This window comes from Pyrus communis, chromosome 11 (genome assembly GCF_963583255.1).
Source record: "Pyrus communis chromosome 11, drPyrComm1.1, whole genome shotgun sequence".
Taxonomy (NCBI): domain Eukaryota; kingdom Viridiplantae; phylum Streptophyta; class Magnoliopsida; order Rosales; family Rosaceae; genus Pyrus; species Pyrus communis.
Window position 1 is genome coordinate 1,441,687 of NC_084813.1, and position 25,789 is coordinate 1,467,475.

General features: G+C 36.9%; 2 protein-coding genes across 3 annotated transcripts; both read left to right on the forward strand.

Moving 5' to 3' along the window:
- The first annotated feature begins 6,041 nt into the window (after nucleotides 1–6,041).
- Nucleotides 6,042–12,817, forward strand: LOC137709426 (uncharacterized). 2 transcript variants are annotated; one of them, XR_011064860.1, is made up of 8 exons: nucleotides 6,042–6,293; nucleotides 7,587–8,469; nucleotides 8,572–8,666; nucleotides 8,760–9,956; nucleotides 10,045–10,139; nucleotides 10,719–11,484; nucleotides 11,599–11,699; nucleotides 11,928–12,817. XR_011064860.1 is itself a non-coding variant. In XM_068448516.1 (5 exons), the coding sequence occupies exons 2-5, from the start codon at nucleotides 7,608–7,610 to the stop codon at nucleotides 10,072–10,074; spliced, it is 2,184 nt and encodes a 727-aa protein (XP_068304617.1). In that variant the 5' UTR covers nucleotides 6,042–6,293; nucleotides 7,587–7,607; the 3' UTR covers nucleotides 10,075–10,363. The 2 variants fall into 2 exon arrangements, 1 of the variants encoding a protein (XP_068304617.1); XM_068448516.1 differs by lacking the exons at nucleotides 10,719–11,484; nucleotides 11,599–11,699; nucleotides 11,928–12,817 and having other exon boundaries at nucleotides 10,045–10,363.
- Nucleotides 12,818–13,831: 1,014 nt separating this feature from the next.
- LOC137707696 (glycine-rich cell wall structural protein 1.8-like) lies at nucleotides 13,832–23,331 on the forward strand. The gene is made up of 2 exons (XM_068446600.1): nucleotides 13,832–14,156; nucleotides 23,129–23,331. The coding sequence occupies exons 1-2, from the start codon at nucleotides 13,832–13,834 to the stop codon at nucleotides 23,329–23,331; spliced, it is 528 nt and encodes a 175-aa protein (XP_068302701.1).
- The last annotated feature ends 2,458 nt before the right edge of the window (nucleotides 23,332–25,789 follow it).

The following is a 25,789-nucleotide window of genomic DNA, read 5'->3' on the forward strand; positions in this document are numbered from 1 at the left end:
AAGGGCCTATAGGAAGGGGTAGGAACCTCTTATAATGGGTTCAGATGACTGAAGGGATATATAATTCTAGTCTTTAGCTGAGCGCTATTTGTAACTTTTGAAATCAGTATAATCTACACATTGAACTATGAATGTAACCAAGTTTGGAAGAGTGAATCACTTAAATTCTGAACCCATTTTATTTTGATTTCAATTCCAAGTACACCATAATTAATTATTCTGATTTATTAACCTGCGAATTGTGAGGTTCAAGACGGGCTAAAACACAAATCCTCTCATATATGACAATGGCACAGAATCATACGTTTGGATGACAAAGCTCATTGCAAAGTAGATATTTCATATTCTATATTCCAACAAAAAGAAATATTATTATTTTCACATGTCATAGTATCATACCATCAATAATTGATAAAGGCAAAGGACCACGTAAAGATTCAAAAGAGAAAATAATTTAAATCAACAAAATAGGGAAGAGGATGACCTCGGGACCTCCTTTCAACTTTTTCTCGGTTGTTCACACATTCTCAATCCCATCAACATCATAAATAATTGAACGAGTAAAATATCGTCTAGAGAAGAAATTATATGAAATGTGCTCATCGTACATTTGTTTTCAATAATGCCAAAACATAATGGGATACGTGAGATAGAATCTAATAGAAACAACGATACAATAAATAAACTATCTAATTTTAGCGGCCGAAGCGGACTCTTTCATACCGAATTCTTTATCAGAATGGACTAATCTTCAAATAGATTCGAACCTATAACCAATCAGTTAACAACTGATCTCTTTATCACTAATCGACTGAAGAATGACAAGATATTAGTTCTCATAGGGTATAATTCCCACTCCAAGTGTCAATTTTTTTATATAACGTTGTTGTTAGATCGGAGTGTTATGTTAAGGTGAACTTCTTTTGTACAAGTTGCTCTTGTTTATGTGAGTATTTATTTGAGTAGGTCCAGTCGTGTAAAGATGACTTTACTGTCTTTACTTTATTTGATATATTGGTTGTCGTCACATGATCCTAGGCCAAGTGACCCATAAACAAATCCAACAAATAAAAAGTAGACTACAATCTTTTATTCACTTTTATTAATTTACAAGTTTAAATTAACACTTAATAGTTTCTTATGAACTATTTTATGTTCAGATCAAAAGTCCTTCTAGAGTGTATTCACCATATGGTGCGATGAGTGATATGTTTATAACTTTATAATACAACATTTAAGGAAACGTAGAATTAAATTTAAGCCTTTGGTTGCATGAACGTATTTTCTTAATCATTTGACCATCAAGCTTAATAGAAAATAATTGATGGTCATTTTATCATAATTAATGTTCTAGAAGTCTTCGTCTAGTGCTGTCTACGTGCCGTTTATGCATTAAGCAGCTGACAACTGTTTCGATTAATTCTTAAGCATTTGAAAATTAAGAAATAACACCTAGACCTACTTAGGCATAGGCACATTCCTAGACCCGCCTAGGTCGCCTACCTTCACTTAGACATAAAATTAATAACTTTCATTGGCGTTTGTTTTTTCAAATAAATTGTAAAAGACTTGTTGAATCATTACATGAACACTCATTATATGCTTGTTTCTTATGTTTTCAATATGCTCTAATACATTATAATTTATATGTCATTTTATTTTGCAATTTACCTATCCTAACACAAAATTATGTAATTTTTTTTAAGTATAATTAGACATTTATTTATATGTTATATAATAAATTTAATTAAAATTAAAAATACAATGACACACCCCGATCGAAGTCGAGACGTGATGGTCATCACGTGAGAGTGACGTAGCCAAGTGCGCAACAGAAGTGTATACGATAATAAGAAAATGCGAATAAATAAAAACCAACTAAAATTTAGCTATACTAAAGATAATACTAAGTGTGTGGAAGTAACCCAGTCAAGCTACAAACGTTTCAGAGCAGAGGTATCACAAGTACTAATTATACAAACCAGGGAAAAGGTCCCTGCACTTATTTATGGGAATGTCAGAACTGCTAGGAAGTCCTCGTCAGCCACCAAAGATGATAAGCTACCTAGAACTTGGAGGGGCGCAAAATAGAAGGGTGAGTGGGCAACAACAAAACTTTCGAAAACACATTTATTCTTTTCTGAACATAATAACCCCTCACTGTAAAATCTGTATAGTTTCTAGAAAATAGTATTACATAGGTATAGAAACCAACGCACAAGACGAGTGAAATCCGAAGTATGCCATGTCATAATATCTCAGGAATATTAATTGTAAGCTAGGTGTGAAACCAATATAAAATAATATGCTAGTCGGAGTCACCTAATGTGACATGTACGACTGGATCTATAGCTCATCAATCTAGGCTAGCACATGAGTTAGAGTCACCTATGTGACCTGTAAGACAGGTTGGGTATAAATATGTACGCTTAAGTGTTACGATCACTTGAAGGCTGTGCTATAAATCGCAGGTCACCTATGAGTCGAAATCACGTATTGTGGTCTGTACGACAAGCTGGCACTAGACTTGGATCCAAGGTGAGCATGCGGTGCGGGAGGTGAACAATCATGTGAAGGATGACCCTAGCCCCGGGTGGAAACACTAATACCGGTGTGCATCCCTGATGAGCTATAAGTAAATATATGCATATCAATGCAATACAATTCATTCAATCACATCATACTCACCTGAAGCTCACATGAGTCTCCGCAGCATCACACAATATAATTCACAAGTATAACAGTGCAATATTCAAAATGCGACTCATTTACGACATGGCATTCAAAGTATAAATCATTTAAGAAAAACACTTTGGAAACCGTAACATATATATATGTGTATATATATATATATATATATATAGAAAGCAAATGTCCACTCATTGATAAGTAGCAAGATTGCATCCCCCTAGCCTCGCTTGTCCACGGTCGTCCTTAGGGTACGTCTCACCTATATGCGAAATAACTAATTTAACGTTAATTCGATAACACATGAACAAAACCTAGGATTCATTCCTCATACGTTGCTTAAATAGGGTGTTTGAGTATACCAACATGATCTACTCGACAACATGAACACCCTCATATTTTTGGAACAATTTTTGAACGTCATATGCGCCCTCACACACAGGCCAAAGCACGGCCACACACGTCGGCCATGTGCAGGCACATGCTTGACACACTGACGGAATCCCTAACAGCGTTAGGGAATATTTCGTTAAAAACTAATGGTGTTACCTGACACCGTCAGAATATTCCGTTAAAGTTAATTCTCATTCTTCTTTGGTGGACCTTGCCGGAGTCGCCGTCTGTGCTCGTCGATTTTTGGAAATTTTTTAAAACTTAATAATTACTTCAATCTCAACCAAAATCCATGAAATTTATATGAATTTGAAGGTCTTGAAGAGTATAACATGATCGTACCTATTAAGAGTCCAAAAACCAACGGAAAATGGTCGGAAAAACCCTTGGAAAAACTGGCCAAAACTGGAATCCTTTGAACTCGTGTATCCCGACATCTAACTACTCCAAAACTAGCCTAGGGTCCCTATAGAGTCGATTAGGAACCTCCTTGAGCCTTAAAATCTTGGAAAAAGGCCACAATCACACCGGAGCAAAAAGGCACCTCGCCGGAGGTTATGGTTCCTCAAGTTAAAACACGTTAACTCACCTAGCGGATGGTATCATGAGATTCTAGAGCTCGAAGGAGTGTGAAGGTGGAAATCTTGAGTTCGATCCGTGAAGTTTTGGTATAGTTTGAGTGTTGGTGTGCTCTCGGGTGTACGGACAAAGGAGAAGGATCAAGAAGATGTGAGATGGTAAGGGTATACGTACGTGTATATGTGTGTGGGATTGGCCAGAAGAAAATGATAATAAGCCCTGATTGGGCTGCCGTGAGAAAGAGGGAGATAGAGTTAGGTTTCAGTTGGCCCAAAGGAAAAAAAAAACAAACCCAAAGTCTGATTGGGGCCAATAAAGTAGGAATTAAGGTGATTGGTGGACAAGAATAGATATAATCCACCCTAAAATATATTTCTATCCATTCTCGTTCTTTAATTGCCGTAACTTTCCGTTAGAAAACCGATTCGACCCTAACTCGTGTCAACGCGCTAGTGACGTCGAGTACGATTTAATTACGACGACATAAATAATAATTTAAAACTACATATTCACATCCACGTCACTAAGTCAATGATGCATATTTGTCACTTTACACACTCGGGAAGAAAATATATAATAATTTGGGACGGGCCCCACCACAAATGAACTCTTTTTCTTGCTTTGCAATGCATATGTGTCACTTCCCGGCCCCCCGCCCCCACCACATCCCGAGCTCGACTCCATCGTAGCATGATATTGTCCTATTTGGGCCCCGACCACGCTCTCACGGTTTTGTTTATGGGAACTCACACGAGAACTTCCCGGTGGATCATCCATCTTAGGATTGCTCTCGCACGAACTTGCTTAACTTTGGAGTTCCTATGGAACCCGAAGCCAGTGAGCTCCCAAGGCCTCGTGTTAGGTAGAGATGGGAATATACAAATAAGGCTTACAAGATCCACTTCCCTGGGTGATGTGGGATGTTACAATCCACCCCCCTTAAGGGCCCAATGTCCTCATCGGCACACTTCCGCCCAGGGATTGGCTCTGATATCAAATTGTCACATCCCGGCCCGGGTCCCCACCACATCTTGAACTCAACTCCACCGTAGTACGATATTGTCCGCTTTGAGCCTCGACCACACCCTCATGATTTTGTTTATGGGAACTCACATGAGAACTTCCCAGTGGGTCACCCATCTTGGGATTGCTCTCGCGCGAACTCGCTTAACTTTAGAGTTTACGAAACCCGAAGCCAGTGAGCTCTCAAAAGGCCTCATGCTAGGTAAAGATGAGAATATACAAATAAGGCTTACATGATCCACTCCCCTGGACGATGTGGGATGTTACAAAATGTATATGTCATGTTCACATATATATCAATAATCACATGCTCAATAACATCTGCAACACTAATCAAACTGTTAGTAGCCAAAATTATATTATCAATAATATATATAGTATGAATAACACACAAAAATTTAATTGAAAACTATTACTTTACCATTTTACTCCATCTCTCTCTAGCTGATATTGATGCATAAATCCATTTGAGTTCCATAGAGCAATCTGTTGGGTGAGCTCTCATGCATTTTCTGGGATTTGTCCCTTATTTTACAACATTCTCAAGGGAAGTAAATGGATATTTTTGATAGTTTGGTGGGAGTCCTTCTTATGGCAATGATCTCCAAAATAGAAATGCATAAACAACACAAGATTTAAGTGGTTCGTCAAATCGATTACATCCACTGGGGTTTGCTTTCATTGTATTTCACTATATATGAGAAACTTACAAATACAATGAAAGATGGCTTAAAGCCTAAACAATATGTAGAAGAAAGATAAAGAGGTAATATGAAAGGGAAGATGAATTTATTTCTATAGCTAAGATATGACTCACTCCTTAACTCATGAGTGGTCTGTATTCGCTGGTCGGGGCGTGACACAGAATGACTCAATTGGTAAAAGTCAAGGACTAAATTTATCGGTTTTTTAAACTCAGGAACCAAAATGAGAAGTTTGGTGAATGTTAGGGACCATTTGCTATAAAAATCATTCTTTTGTGTAATCAACGTGTCACAATTTTATTGGATTTGTGGATCCCACATACAAACTAACCGAATAATTAACAGAATCAAAATGGAAGGACCAACTTGATGGGCGGTAGTGAATGTTAAGGAGGACATTAATTGATTTTGAAAATGAATGACCAAAATGATAAGTTTGATAAATTTCATATACCATTTGTGATAAAAACCCAAATATCATTATATTTTTCCAAAAAAAACAAACATTCGTTTTTGCCCAAAGAAGAAATCATTATTTTATTTATATATTTATCTCTGTGTTCAAATTTGGCATTTCATCGTCGGCGGGTAAGCTCTGCTCTGCAGCCAAGTATTAATAACACAAGCGTACAAACCAGTTTCTCTCTCCTCTCTCTCTCTCTCTCTCTCTCTCTCTTCCCCTTTATTCTATTCTTTCCCTACTCTATCTATTCTGTCTGTGACATTTCTCTTAATTCCTAGTACGATTAGGTATTGATTCTCATAAAATCTCTGTCTTCGACTCTCTCTTCCATTCCATGCCCTCTCTTTCTGTGACTTGTGGAGGAGGAATTCTCATTTGCTAGTCTTTCCAAGAACCACACCGACGACCTGGTTTCTCTCTCTCTCGCGTCCTCTCTCATCAGGGTCAGTGTTTCTCTAACTTTTCACTGCAATTTTGTTGCTCTTCTTCTTCTTTTTTTATTTTTTCAAATTTTTTTGAAAAAAAAAAATATTTATCCGAAAGATATCTGAGCGTGGATTTGATGGTTGACTTGTTCCTTGTTTCTGATCAAATGGGTTTTTAGTTTTGTTTAATTGCTTCAATAAAGATTCAAAATTTAGTATTTTTATTAATTAGCTTGGATTAAAGCGCAAGAATTTGTTTGAGGATTAAAGATTTTGATGTTGGTAATGAAGTGCTGCAAGGGATCAAGTGTTTGAATTTTGTACTGGGGTGCTGTAATTATTGTTGATTAATTAGAATATTAGGAATTTAATTTGCCCATTAAAGCACTTAGGTCTTTGGGTATTTACTATTTGACCAGAAAGAAAGAATAGGACCAGTCACTTTCACAAAGTGTACCTAACCTTCTGTTTGGCTGCTGAGAAAGAAGAAAAGGAAAGAAAATGATGAGAATGTTACCTTAATTACTCCAGAGTTTTGTTGGTTGATGCTACATTGACTTTATAAATCTTTGGTGGCCAGTAGTGAAAGTTCAAGTCCAATTGGTTTATTTGCTTTTGGGCTTTCGGGTGAGTGTAAAGCCACATCGAGGACTAGTATTTAGCTTGACGAAAATAGTGGATCTCAAACAATGTCTGATTTTAACTTCATTTTGTTAGATATTAAGTCGGTTAATTAGCACGTCGGCAGAGTTAAGGGAGTTTTAATTCAAAAACTTGGTAGCTTGGGAGGAAAAGCAATGCTCAATTTGGCAGTACATTGAAATAGATACTGTTTGTTTGGAAATCTTTGTTTGTCTAAATTCTTGTGATGCAACACATGCAAAATAATCATGTAAGTGTCATTTAGATGACAGTCGATTCATCTCGAATCGTTTGAAATTAAATAAGTCTGTTTTCCTGAAGTGTCGAAAGTGTTTACTGCTCGTTGACATTTTTGGTATCAAACCGAAAAAACTGTGGAAAGAGTGTCTGAAGTTTCCAAGTTAGTATGTTTTATTGAACTCAAATCAACTTTCAGTTGGTATTTACACTTTGTTTTCGCAAGGATTGCTCGGCTTATTTATCAGTTGTTGGTTCATAGACTTGTTTTAGTAGATTTAGTTTTCTTACTTGCCTTTATATTGGACCTTTAAATCCGACACTGCCACACACTAGATTAGTTTATATACATCTCCGATATGTAGCTACTCACGTTCCTTAGTTTCTTTTCTTCTTTGGAATGTAATTTGATGAGAACAGGGTGCTTTGCAGGAAAGAAAACTATAGTACACGATGCTAAAGAATATGATGGAAGAGAAGCAGTTAGATCTTAATCAGCCACTTCTGTCTGTGAGACGATTTTCACCTACAGCAGTCACCTTAGAAGCTGATGACAAAAGGAAGACTGATAAGTCAATACCCAAACTTCCTCCTCTTCCCTTTTACAAATCAGAACTGAAATCAGGTCCAGTGGGGCACCCAGGTACTGTTCCTTTTGTATGGGAGAAAGTCCCGGGAAGACCCAAGGATGAAAGAAATTCACAAACTCGGGGTCTTGAACTGCCTCCCAGTACGCCAAGGCTTCCGCCTGGAAGGGTTTTGAATGCTAAGAAGCAAGCATTGGATAAATGTTCTAAACGCACTACAACTGCTCAGTCCCCAACTGGAAATGTACATTCTGATTTTAACAATGTTTCAACCTTTGATACAAAAGAAGTTACCAAGTGTGACAGCCTTAAAGAGGGGATGGATGATAAGGATATTGCTGATTCAGAGGATGGTTATGAGACCTATTTAGATGCACCTGACACACTTTCGAGGAGTGAATCATTCTATTATAACTGTAGTATAAGTGGTTTGAGTGGACTGGACGGTCCAGATGCCAAACCATGTGGAACCTTCTCAACAGATCCACAGACTCGTGACTTCATGATGGGTCGGTTCTTGCCTGCAGCAAAAGCAATGGTTTCAGACACACCTCAATATGCTACCAGGAAGCAACCAGTTGCACGAGAGCAAGCAATTTCTCAAGAGCAACCAAGAGGGATGAAGAAGGTAGCGAGCGGGGTTAAGCAACATCCACTTAATCAATACAGGCCAAATGATTTGCCACATAATGTTCAAGATATAGCTGGGGACAAAAGTGAGAATGAAGGTGATTATATAAGGATCTGAAAATTTATTAGGTAAAGTTTGTGAGTCATTTCCTTGATTTAAAAAAAAAAATTTTTTTTTTGCCTTCTGAACCTTGTCCCAGGTATGAGAGGGCAACCACAATCACCCATTTCTTCAGTTAGTAGACTGCGAGCTAAATCTTCCTATGCCAGTGCTTACAGAGAAGCTAAAAACGAGGTACTTTGCCTTATTTACTTGCGTTTCCCCAGTTTTCCATGTGTTATTATCACGTCAAGAATCTTTATTGAACAATTTCTATATTTTCTCTAGCATTCTGGGGGTGATGGACATCAGGAAGCTGGGATGCCTGAAGATAGGAATGATTTGAAATGTGAATCCAACCAGATCAAAATAAGCGAATGTCAGAAATTAGATGGGTCACCTGTATATAGGCGTCAGCAGGGTAGTAACATATCACCCTATCGAAAGGAATGCTTTCATCATGAAGAAAAAGGTTTTCTTGGTCTTCCTGAAAAAGCGAAGAATTCCAGAGATACTATTAGCTCTGGAAAGTATCGAAAGGGCCACAACAATTTTAGGGAATTATTGGCTACTGAGAATGTTACTCAATGGGAAATGGGCCCAGGGAGTCCTGCATTTGAGAAGAATCTGTATATTGATTTTGTGCATACTGTAAAATCTCCGAAATCGAAGTCACATTCCTCAGATACAAAGGGCCATATTATTCAGTACAGAGGGAATGATATTGAAATTCCTGAGAAAAGTAATGAAGTGAAAGAAACCCCTTCGGCAGAGTTTTCATTCCAAGATATTGAGTGCTTGGGTGATGGAAATGAAAAGGCAATAGTGCCATTTCAAAGTTTGGAGTTTCCTGACTCCAGCTTTCTATCTTGGTCTGGCAGATCCAAGAAGGATGATCAAACAGACATGAGAAATGGTTTTTTATCGGGTCAGGATTCTAGCAAATTTGCAAGCTCAAAAGTGGCTGAACAAGAAAGGTGTAACTTGAAAAGCCAACATTTAGAGAAATCAGTTCATTGGGAAAATTTTAATGGGCTTACTCAGGATTGTATTACATCGACAAGGGCGAAACTGAATGATGAGAAAAAGAGTGATTTAAAAAGCCAACAGTCTAGAAAATCAGGAACAGAAGAAAGTTCCCGTAGCCATGTTCAGAAGTCTATTACATTGACCAGCTCAAAAGTGGCCAATGGAGGAAAGATTGATTTAGAAAGTCAACAACTTGTGAAATTTGGTAATCAAGAAAGTTCCAAGGGCCACAATTCACGACTGCCTCTTGGACCACCTTTACCGAAATCTCCATCAGAGTCTTGGCTAAAGCATACCTTACCTAGTATTTCCTCGAGGAGCTCATCTTCACAGTGTTCTTCTGGTTCACAGATTTATGCTAGCAGCCAGCCTTCGAAGACGTCCTCTCTTGGTCCCAAATGGGAGACAATTGTTAAAACTTCTAACAAGCACCATGGACATCTGCGGTTTTCAGAGGTAATTCCTTAACTCTTCACCTTAACTGCTTCAGTTTACCTGTTTGGGGATTGGATTTGTTAATGATACTCAATTTATATTTTGTCAGGAGCTTCTGACACCTATACCGGAAGCTTAGAAGTCGGATGTTTATCTGAAGCTCACCAGCTTACGTGAATATCCACTCTTTCTATGGGTGTAAAGGTGCTGAATATAGTTTTATTCCTTTCACTTTTCTAAAAGTTTCTCTCGAATGTGTTGCCCTTGTAAGCTTTATACTCGGAAGTTGGTACCTAATGAAAACTATATATCAATAAGCCCATCTCTTATCGTGTAATTTTCTTGTAAATCTCATCATATCATTTTTTGAACTTAACTTTCCTGTAGTAGGATTCTTGTGTAAAGGGAATCAAAAGATGTATTTGTTTCTTCATTTCCTTAATAAAAGAAAAGTGATGTACTTTGAGCCACTCGCTTTATCTTCCGTGCATATTAAGCTGATAAATCTTTTACCAATTCGATATTTTTGTTGAGTTGATGAGGTTTTAGAATTAACATATGGGTTTGGTTACATGAATTTGGAGGCTTAATATCTTCCGATCGATTATTGATCACATTTTTGTGTATATTATGGCTAGTTTGAGGGAGAAGTATTTGTATATGTTTTGCTTTAAAAGCCTAGGATTCTTTTGCAGTGTTCCTACGAAACTGTTGCAAAAGTGAACCATTTATCACATCAGTGGAGTTGCCGTTGCTATATGTGATGTCTCTGATATTCAACAGGGAATAGTGATGGTTTTGGGTCAGTCGGCCGTGCACGAATGGGCTGCTCATAAAGCACCAACGGCTGGAAGCCGTACACAGGCAACTGTACCAAGTCAACTCCTTACTGGAAAAAGATTGTGGCACATCTCATTAGTTATTGTTAAGTTGTGTGTGGCGTAACTGCTGTTAATATTAATTTGTGCTGCCAGGCGAATGGTACCATCTTTACCTCATATGGGTTTGTCATGCTTTTGCTGAATATTGACTTCCTGAACTGCTCAGAACTCCTTTGAACTCTCTTTGCTTGCAAATTAAAAGTTTGCAGGTTGCTATTATAGGGGAGGTCTTGTCAGCTGCCTTGCAGCCACCGGAACCACTAGCTGTACGTGTTGCTGCTCAATGAATTTTCTGTACTGTTTCATATTTATGTCCTATATATCTAATCTGCTATGTCCTATAAATCTGTAGTCATCAGTTGGATCTCAATAAGCAGCTCAGAACTTCACCCGTCCCAAATTTAAAAAAATTATATTTCTTTCAAACCTCCTTACATTACATGATTTCCATCGAGTTAAAGAAAAGTAGTTTTGTGACTGGCCTACTAGAGTTCTATTCTGACATGGTTATACGCATACTGGATGCTTTGTATGTAACTACATATAATACAGGAATTGTGCACTTTTTAAGAGAAAGTAAGGATTATACCGTTTTCTTATGTGATTCCACTGGTGTATCTGATTCGATCCTGATCCTTTTTGATGGTGCGTTGAACCATGGATTCCAGGTGATTATTCAATTGTATAACCCTGAGTTAGTACAAATGTATGGAATTGACTTACTGTGATCTTGTATTCTGTACTTTCCTCATTTTATTTTTCTCTCTTTTTTCCACCATTAGGTTGGGCATTTGAGAATGTTGGACAGTTGTATCGACTTCTTCCTGGATCCTAGTTTGGTGGACTGCTAAAGGAAGAAGTTAATGAGCTTATTCAAAAGAAGGTGAGCTATTAGGCATTAATTACTTATAAGGAGCCTATTCTGTTTGTTGTTTAATATTGTACTTTCTTGTTTTAGCCTTTAGTACTGGGGTCGAAATCCTGGTTTATTAGCAAGGAAAGGGGAGCTTATGACTTGGTTGCCTGTCTTGTATGAACGTTACGTTTGTTTCTTCCTAGCATCTCCAGATTCTTGTATTGGGGATTTTTACACCCTTGCAATGATGCACAGCTTGCAGATCCTAGTCTTGATATCGACAAGGAAGGGAAGTACCTTATGCTTGCTATTCAAGAGCTGGTATCCGGAGATCAATATGAAGGGAGATTTGTATTTGGTCGTGACGGAAACCAAAGGAGTCTGGTGATAACAGTAGATTCACTAAAGACGGGACCAATCCCATGAGTTTGCCTCAAACTCCGTTGATGAAAGCAGGACACTGCTCCAAAATACAAAACAAAGCACCTTGAGACGAACGAGTTGAGAGGACTGGTGGAGTGCAAGGGCATGTAATTTGTTGGGAAACCTAAGAAAAATAAGCAGCTTGCAGAAAGGGATGCTGCTATATAAGCACTGGCTTGGTTGACTCACATCAGACAACAATCGTGATGAAGAAGACAACTCCCCGCCTGATGGCACTGACAAGATGCTAAAACTCCTCGGGAAACGTAGAAGATCAAAATGGCAGTCTGGTTGAATGTGATTACTGATGTAGAAGATGAAGCTGCTTCCATCTGGTGGTTGAGGACGCTGTAAGCCATATCTCCCTAGGACACATGGGGCGCGTTGCATACATTCAGCTTGTTGGTACGTAGTTTTGGTAGAGTGGGCTAGTATATATACAAATCTTTTCCTTGTGTTTGCAGGGGTGTCATAGATGGTCGAAGCCGTCTGGATTGTATCTTGGCAGCCGGTGACACTAGTCACGAGTCTGCTAAGTTATGCAAAGGGGTGTGTGGATGGCACCATCCTAAAACTATTTACAACGATTGTTCTTGTAAACTTGTTAAATATCTCGGGTTGCATGATTTCTTGTAATTTGCAGCTAATTCTATTAAATCTATTATCAATGTCAATCCAATCATCTATGGCCAGACAAGGCCCGGCCGTAGATTGATTTTTCAGTTGTTGATTATATTTTGCAATTTTTCACGTCCAATTGTATTTCTTACTTTGTCAAACCATGGAGATTATGAAAATAGATGCATTCCCTACAAACCTCAACAACCAACAGAGATTATTTACATGGCCCCATTAAATTTCGGGTGGTTATATAAAAGTGATCAGATAAGCAATTTTGTACTATATACGTGCATCTTTAACTATCTAACGATCATTATGCTACCAAAAAGAGAGTATTACATTTGACCAGTCGTTAAATGGTGTTGCATGTGTTAAGTAAATGCATGGAGCGTCGTAGCCAAGTCTCATGTATGTATAAATCTCTACTACTAACCTTTTAATTCTTGTGCTCCTGAGCTTCAGCTTTGTCAACTATGTACTGTTCATGGTTTAATGGTTTACTGTTCTTCCTGGGCTGCTTAGAACTTTCTGATGGTCTGAAACTTGGGGGAATTAGCATTGAACTAGATTAATATGATTCAATAACAGCTTATGGATTAATCTCGTCCCATTTGTTTAAATATATAAACTGATTGGAGCCGCAATAGCAAATAAGATGAGAGAAAATTGGTTAAGATGGTTTGGACATGTTAACCAAAGACTTACAAATACTCCGGTTAGAAGATGCATATATGAAACATAGGTTGATGGCAAAAGAAGCAGAGGAAGATCTAAAAATACTTGGAAAGAGACTCTAAGAAAAGACATGGAGTCTCGCTCATTTATAAACTTACGTAAAACATTAGGACTCTGGGAAGGTCTGTTGATTTGTTTGCAGCCTCATCATCCAAATCAAGCCCAGTTCTGAATAATAAAACTTCAAAGAAGTATTCACGAAGTTTCTGCAAGTCAGAAATGTCAACCAAATACTTTGAACAGTATGATTTCAATTCAATACGGCACTAACATTATAGGTATAAACACACACACACACACAGATATATATATATATATATATATATATATATATATAGTGAAGCTGTATAATCTTGTTATTAGTTTGCAACACAGAAAAAATGGGTAGAACATACGTTGGCGTAGGTGGTGGCCATGCAGGCGAAGTAGGTATCGTGATGCAAGATCACAACTCGGGGGGCCTGCTTTTGCTCTGCATGATTCTTATGTCCCTCTCACTTATCTCAATGGTCATGTTTGCCTGTGGTGATCAGAAAGGATCAAACAAGAAAAGACGTGGAGGTGGCGCTGCATGTGGAGGTGGTGGTGGAGGTTGTGGTGGCGGCGCTGCATGCGGAGGTGGAGGTGGTGGCGCCGCATGTGGAGGTGGTGGCGCCGCATGTGGAGGTGGTGGCGCCGCATGTGGAGGTGGAGGAGGCGGAGTCTGTACTTAAAAAAAAAGAGGCGGCGGAGGTCGAATTTATGTTTTCATAAAAATGAAAAAGTAAGAATTTAAGCAAAACCTATTGTTCTTATAGTTGTTCTTGTTGATATTGATATTGATATTGATATTGATTTTGTACATGAATCTATGATGGTCAAATTTTGAGTATGTATTTTTTTTTAATGGATAAGATGTTTTATTCAATTTTCAAATTACTAAAATCATACAAATAGCAGTTTAAAATAAAAGTAATGCTATTTACATACTCTTTTTTATCTCTTGCACACTCCTGTTAATTTTTGTTCATTAATCTTCTTCAATTTATTTGATTGGATGTCTGAAAATTGAAAAATGTAAGTAAGAGGAAAAAAAGGTATATAAATAACACTACCCTAAAAAAAAAAAAAAGTAAATTATGATTAAATACTGAGTGGGACATAAGTTTTAAAGAAAATTATCAATTTGTGGGCCAAGAGAATTATAACGATATTACGTTTACATATTTGCCCCATTACACAATACTCAAGCCCAGCTAACTCATTCTCATGAAAAGATCACTAAAATTTCGCCAAAAAAAATTCTGACTACCAAAATATTCACCAGAATTTTTACCAACAATCTCCTTAAAAGAATCCATATGAAATCCAACACTAAAAATTAATAAACTTGTTGTAATTAATCTTAGCACATGTTTAATTGTGTAAAGTTTAAGCAGAGATTATATTAGATTCCTAAAGGATCTAGAAGTTCTATCCTTGTATTTGTATTACTTGAGGAATTATAAACAAAAATTGCTCGGTTTATTTTCTCTTTTTATCATCACTCTCTCTTTTCCTCTCTAAAATTTATGCCACAACACGCTCATTACGTTGGCTATGAATTTGGAGTGGTCCCTTCAAGATAAGAGGTTGGTCACATCAATCAAGTACTTCTAAATATAATTTCAATTTCGATAATTTTTAGTCTTGATCGCATGAAACATTCATCCTTATGCATCAACCCTAATTTATATTTTTCTAGTTACACACACACACACACACACACACACACACACACTGACAACTCGTTCCTAGTTCTACGATTTTATAAATTTTAAAAGAGTGAATTGACAAAAATGCCCCTAGAGGCGAGGGTGTCAACTTCCGTTGACCTGCGTATAGGGAAACCCACGAAACATTCTTTTAGCGTATCCTTGTAATGCTCATTACTTCAAACACGTATGATCAAGCAAAATTCAATTTGGAGCTAAAACAAAGATTTTACGAAACTCGGAAAGATGAGGCCTTTTGGTAATTTTAACATTGGAGGTATTTCTACATTTTGGACCACACTTGCGCTGACACGTGGCAAGTTCTCCCCCTCATCTCTCATTTCCACTCTCTCTCTTCTTTCCCTCTCTGTACGACAGCCAACAAAGCCCTCCGTTTTAAAGAAATCAACCCCATCTCATTGAAAGACCTACACAAATCTAGAATAAAGAATTCTAGAACATTCACTAAGGTTGGTTAGCTAGATTATCCAAGTTAGAGTAGTCCTTTGTAGAAATGACTAGAATGTTGTTTCTTAAGTTGGTAGAAGAGTCTAGAAGAATGGTAAGGTTTCTACCAACATGCAAGATTAGTGTAGATAATTCTAGCTTAGGAAGTTAGTGGAATTATCTAGATATCTCTAGCATGATGTTTCCATGCTTCTCCAAGGTTCCATCCATGCCTATAAAAGGAGAAGGCATCCATACCATTTGTATCAATTAAGAAGACTAAGTGAGAGTAAGAAGTAGGAGTAGTCTTGTGAGGAGTGTGAGTGGTCTAGAGTTTGTCTCTAGAAAGAGTGAGTGTCATAGCTTCAAAGAGTGTCCTTGAGAGTTTGTGTGTTGTAATATTTTGTGTGTGTAATACAAGTAATTTGTTTACTTGTGTTGTCTCTCCAACACTTGTGTACTCTAAATTTTTCATCAACACTCCGGCGATCCTTACCACACCAGACCCTCATGGCATGTCCCTCTCTGTCTGTGTTTTTTTTTTTTTTTTTTTTTTTTTTTTTTGCATCCCTCCCTCAAACTCTCTAAAAACTCTCTCTCTGTACTTTCCGTACATGGTAGCACCACATCACCACTACCTAACTACTCAGGCAAACCAGACCATCAAATCATCACTGCGCCTTGTCCTTCCTTATTTCTGTAAGCTCAGACTGTGAGCATCAAACCCAGACATGGAGTGTGCACTACACAATGGCCATTGCCATCATCTTCCCCGACGAGTTCCCGTCGATTTCGACAAAGGTAAGGTCCCAGAGCACTAGATTTAGCTTCTTTCATCAAGATTATGGATGTGTGACTTAGTTTAGGCATTTTGGTGAAGGGTTGACGTTGAAATAACTCGGAAGAAGAAAATTTCCCAGTTTTGGCAGAGGAACCCGTGACCATTTGGCCACATTCAGGCCATTTTTTCGACCAATACCGACGTTAACTTGGCTTCACCTTGGCATGGTTTTGTTCTCTACATTTCTAACTTCAAAAGGGATTTTGAATCATCAAGTTTGGTTAAGTATTGAACTAGAAATTAGCTATGAAAGTTGGGAAGAAATTTCCAGATTTCTGAAAAATTTGGCTGTGATCATCATGCTACTTTTAGGCCGTTTCCCCATTCAGCTTCGGCCACGATTGGACCCCGAACTAGTATAAACCTCTTCCCCACATTCCTAGCTTATAGTTGGCTTTTGAATCATCGAATTTGGTTGAGAATCGATCTCGAAATAAGCTCTGAAAGTCGAGGGAAAAATCTGGAAAATTGTGGTGATGGCGGGTGGGTTGCACGTGGCTGCCACCTTGTGGCGGCGCTGGGAGGAACCCGAGGTCCTTTCTTAGGTTCCTCGGCGTGCCGGACCGGAATCCGCCCTTCGTTTTTTTGAAATTCGATCATTTTGAAATAGTTTCTTTAATAATCGTACTTTGTATGAAAAATAAGTGTATATGTTAATATGTTATATATTTACGTTAAATGGTTTCGTTTCTAGGCGAAATGCATCACTAGGACTCTCGATACTATGAGACGAGTTCGACTCGACGATCTGATCTGTGAGTGGGTATTTGTTTATATATATATATATATATATATATATATATATATATATAAAGTTTTATAGTTTCCACAAATGCTTTTGAATTGATTCATGCCTATTATGCCATGTTTAAATAATGTTACAAGAAATGTTGTACTGTTGTGAAATGCTAAAATAATACTACGGGATGCGTGGGTAAGTTTATTATGTTGACTAGAATTATTGAATCGTTATGGCATGTTTATATTTATGTAGTCAGCTTATCACTGCTGCACCCGATGTTAGTGCTTGCCCAGGGCCAGGGCTAGTCTTTGACGTGTATGTTCACATTCACACCTCACACTCGCCTTAGATCCAAGTAGGTGCCAGTCATGTCGTACAGGATGCAATAGGCAACCCCCGACATCTTGTCGTACAAATTGTAATAGGCAACTCTGACTCGTATGTGACCACGAATATCGCCAATCTTCACGTGATTGTAGCACTAGAGCGTATATTATGATTACACCCTGTCTTATCGTACATGGTGCATTAGGCAACTCCAACTTGTGTGCTAGCATAAGTTGATGAGCATCAGTTCAATCGTACAGGTTGCATTAGGCGACTCCGACTTGTGTGCTATCATAGATCGATGAGCATCTGATATGATATGTTTGCTTATGCGAGATTATGTGATATTGGTTGTTATATGTTGATTTACGCAATATTGCAACGTATGGCAATTTGGTGATTTTGCAAGCTACGGTAAGTATTTTCTTACTACACGTAGTATGTATATTTTGGAAATTATACTTGTTTTACGGCGATGGGTTATAACATTTTCAAAAGGTTTTTATTAAAACTTTATTTTCAGGCTCACTCACCCTTGTTTTTCGCCCATTCAGGTTTTAGTAGCTGAGCCTTCGTATCGACGATGATTCTTGGCAAATCCCAATATAGGTGACTACCTATGATGATATAATCCTTATCCTACCTTACTGTACTTTACTTATGCTCTGTCATCACGTGTGAAATGGATTCATTCCTGTTCACCAGCGCACTCTTATATTTAGGCACTTATAAGTTTAAATTTATTCACATTTTTCACATCACTACACTTTATAGATTCGTCACCTTCCAGGTGTTAGCCATCACAGCTCGATTCGGAATCTAAGTGGACATTCCGGGTGAGGTTGTGTCATATATATATATATATATATATATATCATGTTTGATTGTATTGATCGATTATTGCTAGTGGTGAATTATGTGTGAGAAACAAGAAACAAAGACAAAAAAGGGAAATCGAATCTTAATCACGTATGCTCCCAGCACTAGGGACGAGAGAGGATCCTGGGGATCCTTTAATCACATCCGTTCATCATACATCGTGCGATCGGTTTTTGTCAGATATTGTTTATATTCAATTTTAAATAAAAAAATAGGAGACTTTGGATGCGGTCCCTAACTATGAATATTCTTTGACTGAAACCTTGTTGATTTTCAATTTTTGATCCAAGTCCCTGAAATTAATGTGATAATTTATTTATATGTACGTTACTATATTTTTTAAATTAAAAATTGAAATTTATAGTTGTTTATATTAATGAGATTTTAAATAAAAAACCATAATTTGTGGGATTAAAAATATTAAAATATAAATATACTATTGTGTGTGTGTCTATATATATATATACACATTGGTACATTCATCAAAATTAATAACAAAATTATTGTATCAAAATATGGGTACATTCTTCAAAATCACAAAAAAGAAAAAAAGAAAAAAAAAGATATTAGGCTTAATAAAATTAGTAAATTTCTTCGATAAACTTAACATGGATATATTCTCAAATCAAAGAAAAAAGAATGTACCCATATAAGTTTAAAAATGGATTCGAAAAAAAATTGAATAGATTATATATATATATATATATGTCACATCCCGGCCCGGGGCAGAACCACTTCCCAGGTCCGACTCCACCATAGCACGATATTGTCCGCTTTGGGCTTACCATTCCCTCATGGTTTTGTTTTTGGGAACTCACGAGCAACTTCCCAGTGGGTCACCCATCATGGGATTGCTCTAGCCCCCTTCTCGCTTAACTTCGGAGTTCCTACGGAACTCGAAGCCAGTGAGCTCCCAAAAAGCCTCGTGCTAAGTAGGGATGAGAATATACATTTAAGGATCACTCCCCTGGACGATGTGGGATGTCACAATCCACCCCCCTTAGGGGCCTGACGTCCTCGTCGGCACACACGCGGCCAGGGTTAGGCTCTGATACCAATTGTCACATCCCGGCCCGGGGCAGAACCACTTCCTGGGCCCGACTCTACCACAACACGATATTTTCCGCTTTGGGCTTACCATTCCCTCACGGTTTTGTTTTTGGGAACTCACGAGCAACTTCCCAGTGGGTCACCCATCATGGGATTGCTTTAGCCCCCTTCTCGCTTAACTTCGGAGTTCCTATGGAACCCGAAGCCAGTGAGCTCCCAAAAGGCCTCGTGCTAAGTAGGGATGAGAATATACATTTAAGGATCACTCCCCTGGGCGAAGTGGGATGTCACAATATAAGGGTACATTTTACATACAATAAATTGGTATATTTAAGAATGAGTACATTTTAAGATTAAAATTTTGAAAAAAAATTACATGAATGGTACATATAATTAGCATGGGTACATTTAGCAAAATTAAATATGGGTACAAATAAATAAAAAAATATGGGTACAAATACAAATAAAACTTTATAAAATATGGGCACAAAAAGAAATTAATATATGGGTACAAGTTAAAACCGAAAAGAAAATTGGTACAAATTAAAAAAGGGTTGCAAATTAAAAATGGGTACAAACTAAAACTAAAAATATATGATAAAAAATTTAACCATAAACATAAATATACTAATTGTAACATTTTTAACACTAAATGAATATATTTTGAAATAAAAAATATTTAATTGTTGAAATAATTAATGATGCTATTAATATCAAGGACCTTGATAAAAAAATGAAAATGAATAAGGTTTTAATCAAAAGAATAGCAAAAGGAAGGATGTGAACCTAATTTCTCCTAAAAAAATTTACAATGATTTTTGACCGCACGATATATGATGAACAAATGTGATTAGAGAATCCTCACAAAGAGGAACCGGCGAGAATCCTCCTAGACTAGGGACAACATACATTCTCATTTTTTACGTCTTCTTGTCCTCGATGACACATCTTTAAGAGGTGAGCCATAGTAGGCTACATTAAAAAAATTCAATAAAAATTAGATGTAAAGTTTTATTTTTTTACTAAAAATTACCTGCATTATAGCCCATGATAGCCCTTAATGTAGCTCTGCTAGTGCTCCCGCACCGCGTCGTGCCCAACACTAAGGATAACAGACATTCTCGTTTTTGACGTCTTGTCTTCTTAGATCACACATCCTAAAGAGGTGGGCCTCATTAGTTAAAGAGAGAATCTTGACTCTTAACCCAATTTTACATTTAACCCATTGAATTATAATTCACATTTACATCTTCGAAAAAAATAAAAAAGATGCAAAATATAAGTTTAAAATCTTAAATTTGCATCTATTCATTGAAGATGCACTAAGAAAAGGAAACCTTGGTATAGTAATACCATTGTCATTTGGTGTAAATCAAAATTACGTTAAGATAATTAAATCACCTTGGAGAAGAATCCTCGTTAAATTAATCTAAATTGCAGAAATTCGAAATTTAAATTTGTATGCATAAAAATGAGCACCTAACTTTAACCAACTTAATCAATTTCAAAATTGAGCCATGCATTATTGGTGCTGTTGCAAATTTAGTATTTTGGTGTAGATATATTGAGATGCATAGACAATTTAGAACCAAACAATGAAAAGTGCTGAGTAAAAAAGCACCAACTGTGTGATAGAAACTTTTTTAGTTGTGATTGAAACGTCACTCAGTAATGAGTACCTAAATATTATCCTATTTATAAAAATAAGCAATCAAGGAGTGTTGTGTCATTTTGCAGTTTAGTTCATTTAATACAAGTGATATTGGGAAAAAAAAAAAGAATCGAACTCGTGAATACACGTTCTATTTACTTAGTCGAATTAAATGGCTTGACATGCATTAAGCCAATGGTGATCACAATAAAGTGACTAAACGTTGTTTGTTTGACTAATTTTTAGTAAGGATGATCATCAAACAATAACCTAAATATTGAATGGTCTAAATCATGAGATAACATAGTGGAGTGAGGTCAAATGAGTAGTTAACGTTGTACTAAAAAACTAATTGGTTTCAAATGGTGAGCTGATTGTTGTCCATATATAAATATATAGTAGTTCTCACCAAATGGTAAATTAATACGACGCTAATTACTTGTTTGGAAACATTTCAAAATATTGCTCATAATTTGATTTGAAAGATCATCTTTGAAACAATTCATTCGCATAAAAAGCTTTTTAAAACAATACTACCACAAACAAATTAACAAAATATTGTAGTTAAATTAATTTTAGAATATTAGTAAACATCTGCGATCTCTGGTGGCATCGTCCAATTGTAGTGGTGTAGTCACTCCACGTGCAATTTCCACAAGATTTCTAGGGTGCTAATATTAAACTTCGTTGGGTGATCATTTGTTTTTTTGTTTTTTGTGTGTGTTTAAAGTGAAGAAAAAGACGATTAATATGGATCGTCGAATCTGAAAAGTCCAAGAGCCCATGTTTAAACAGAAAAAAAATTAAAACGTGGTTGATCCACTTAGGCGGGTAGGCAGGAGATAACGGCCCAATTCCTCGGCCCCGGGGGGGGGGGGGGTGGGGAATTGAATCACACAATTCTAATTCTAAGAGGGACTCAGGGTGGTGGAGTTGTTCTTATACATTTTCCATATCTCAATCAAACAAGTAACGAATGAAAAGCCTTCATAAAAATTATCATACAATCGAGAATGAAGTTTGCATTTTGTAAAGAAAATAAAATAAAATAAATTAATCAAACAGACCTTTAATTATTTTCTTTTTAACAAATTTATACACTTTTCATAAAGTAAAAATTCATTAGATCGTAATTCAAATATTTGAATCAAATCATGAACCGAGTGCATTGCCTAGTGGACCACTTTCACAAGCCATAGCCAAAAGCCAATTATGAGCATTGCCTAGTGGACCACTTTGACAAGAATTAGCCAAAAGCCAATTATGAACATAATTCCCCACATGCCTTGGCAACATACACACGTGATCCTCATGTGGTAATAAGCGACGAAGTCAGAGATTTGTATGGATGAGGCATCTTCAAACAATAAAGTCATAAATTTAAAAAAATTAAAGAATTTACTAAACAAAATACTTATATATTAATTCATCAGATTTTTCATACAACATATTAAAACATCTTTCAACGTTGCATGACAACTTCACTACCAGTATCATCAAGTATCTCTCTCTCTCTCAAAATAACACGTTATCATTCATTCATTAATCTTCCATCTGATTTCTCAATCGATTCTTTAGAAATTTCATGATTGAAAATGCTCTTTCAAAGTTGTCAGTAGCAACTAGAAGAGTTAATTGTAATATCACAAAAAAGTAAACTAGTGATATACCTTACTGATGTTGCAAACATATACATTTTTTACCAACAAAAAGAATTGAGTGGGGGGCATCCACCCCGTGGCCCCAAGGGGCTCCGTCCATGGTGGTAATGCAATGGTGGAGATAAAATCACTTATCTTAAAACAATTCTATTTATAGCAAAGCTGTAGCTAGCTATGAGCTGTACACAAATTCCTCTTCCTAAAGTTTGGATCACCAAATAAATAAATAAAATGGTTAGGAGCAGCAAGAACATTGTTTATGTGGCTGCTAGTTATGCAGATTTACTGCTTCCAAATGCTGGTCATATTTTCTGCATGATCTTAATGTCCTTCTTTATAATATCAGTTGTCATATTTTCTTGCGGTAAGTCGTCTAGCAAGAAGAAGAAGAATACTGATGCGTATTATAATTCTAGTGCTGCTGGAGATGGAACAGGCTGCGGAGGACATGGCCACCACGGTCATAGGGGCGGAGGAGATGGCCATGGGGGGCATGGAGGAGGCGACCATGGGGCTGACGGTGGAGGTTGTGGCTCTAGTGCTACATGAGTAATTACTGGTCATTAATGAAGACGCCTAGGGATATAGGGAGGGTGGTGTTGAGAGTTGTCCCACATCGGTGAGGGACAAAGTTTGCTATGTGCTTATATGATCTTGGGCTACTCCCCATATTGCCAATTGGTTTTTTGGTGGAACCTCAATTTCATCATGGTATCAGAGCGGGTTGTCCTCGTGTGAAGCCAAACAGCCACACGCGCTCCACGTCACCCAGTTGTTGTCCACGTGTAGGCTTGAAAATCCGCCACACGTGCGGGGGCGTGTTGAGAGTTGTCCCACATCGGTGAGGGACAAGGTTTGCTATGTGCTTATATGATCTTGGGCTACTCCCCATATTGTCAATTGGTTTTTTGGTGGAACCTCAATTTCATCAGGTGGGAGAGGAGAGCACAGTCGTGTACCTTATAATTTCCCTTTCTTTCTTTTTATCTATGGCTTTGCTGAATTTTTTCTCCTTTAGTATAAAAATATCGATGTATGACTAAAAAAATGTACAACATTTCTGTTAAGAGTGGGCATGGTTTGGTTCGGTATGGTGCGATTTTGAAGTCAAAAGCGAAATGAAACCAAACCATTTGGTTCCGTTCGGTGTGGTTTTAAACGGTTTCAGTTTGGTTTTTTAAAAAATAATTTACAATTGAAAATTTACACCTATTTATGCATAAAACAGTCTTCTTTTCTCATGATACATTAATTAATGAACCTGCAGCAAAACTACAGAATATTTGCACCAAACTGCAGTAAGTATATACGAAGAACAACATTTTTTTAAGATTATACGAAGCTGTTATAAGAAAAGAGAAGACCTTAAAAGTGGCAATGGCCTAACATTCATTTTTTAACAAGAATTCATGGCAGTTTGCCCTCTTCCCAACTTCAATGTGAGAGATTTCAAAGTTCTAAGAGGTTTTCATAGAGAAAAGTGAAGGTGATTGTTAACTCTCTCTCTCACTTTCTTAATAAACGAATCGGCAATGTATTGACACTAATATAATTAAGCATTTTGTACCAATACAAGTTGAGGTTCCCACTTCCTCTTATTGTATCAATACAAATCCTCTCTCTGTCTCTCCATAAAGCTGATGTATTGATAATAGTTAAGCATTTTGTTTCCTAGGGGTGGAAAGGGATGACATTTTAGTGTGGTTGAGTCCATACTAAATGTATGAACTCTAACAAACAACCAATTAAAACATGACATTTAATTTTAGGTGCGGTTTTAAAAAGCCAAAACCGAAACCAAACCGTTTCACTACATTGCAGTTCGGTTTCACAACCGCAACCGTTTCAAAACCGAACCGTTCAGTGCGGTCTGATTTGGTTTGTGTTTTGGTTTTGATTTTCGGTTCCAAGTGCCCAACCCTAATTTCTATAATTTGTTGTATGTAATTCAAAGGTATTAATAAAACAACAAGGTTTCAAGAAATTCAAGCATATTAGGGGGTATGATAATTAAATACGTATTAATTAATACAATGCGCTAATGACGTCGATTGATAGCTATCGTGTATTACTCTTCTCAATATTGGAGTTTATATCTTCTCTTTCACGTTCATAGAAAAGCAAAATAAAAAGATGATTCGCAATGTTTACACATCATTGCACCAAAAATAAAAGTAAGGCTTATTCTTTGCAATGCCAGTTGGAACTTCATATTAATCCCACTTTAACCCTGAAACAAAAATTTCACCTCTTTACACATGAAACTCAATATTCGCTCTACTTTACATCCTTGGAATTGTTCCTTTATAAATTAGAAATATATTACTTATAAAAGGGTAAGCAAAAATGTTTAACAAATAACTAAAAATTTGATGTTAGGCCTTCTTTGAGTTCTCACAAATAACTAAAAATTTGATGTGATTGCTGATGTAGTAAGCTGCTTCCGTCTGGTGGTTGAGGACGCTGTAAGCCATATCTCCTTAGGACACATGGGGCGCGTTGCATACATTAAGCATGTTGGTCTGTAGTTTTGATAGAGTGGGCTAGTGTATATACAAATCTTTTCCTTGTGTTTGCCGGAGGTGTCTGGAGTGTATCTTGGCAGCCGGGTGACACTAGTCACGAGTCTGTTAAGTTATGCAAATGGCTGTGTGGATAACACCATCCTAAAACTAATTACAATGATTGTTCTTGTAAACTTGGTAGATATCTCGAGTTACACGATTTCTTGTAATTTACAGCTAATTCTATTAAATTTATTATCAATTTCAATCCAATCATCTATGGCCAAACAAGGGCCAACCGTAGATTAATTTTTCAGTTGTTGATTATATTTTGCAATTTTTCAGTTGTTGATTACTTGTTTGGAAACATTTCAAAATATTGCTCATAATTTGATTTGAAAGATCATCATTGAAAGATCATCTTGAAACAATTCATTCGCATAAAAAGCTTTTTAAAACAATACTACCACAAACAAATTAACAAAATATTGTAGTTAAATTAA

Excerpts from the sequence above, each read along its gene's own strand:
- LOC137709426 (XM_068448516.1), top strand. The coding sequence starts at position 7,608 with ATGCTAAAGAATATGATGGAAGAGAAGCAGTTAGATCTTAATCAGCCA. Across the intron at positions 8,470-8,571 it reads GGACAAAAGTGAGAATGAAG|GTATGAGAGGGCAACCACAA; the intron begins GTGATTATATAA and ends ACCTTGTCCCAG. Across the intron at positions 9,957-10,044 it reads GACATCTGCGGTTTTCAGAG|GAGCTTCTGACACCTATACC; the intron begins GTAATTCCTTAA and ends ATATTTTGTCAG.
- LOC137707696 (XM_068446600.1), top strand. The coding sequence starts at position 13,832 with ATGGGTAGAACATACGTTGGCGTAGGTGGTGGCCATGCAGGCGAAGTA. Across the intron at positions 14,157-23,128 it reads AGGTGGAGGAGGCGGAGTCT|TTGTCATATTTTCTTGCGGT; the intron begins GTACTTAAAAAA and ends TTATAATATCAG.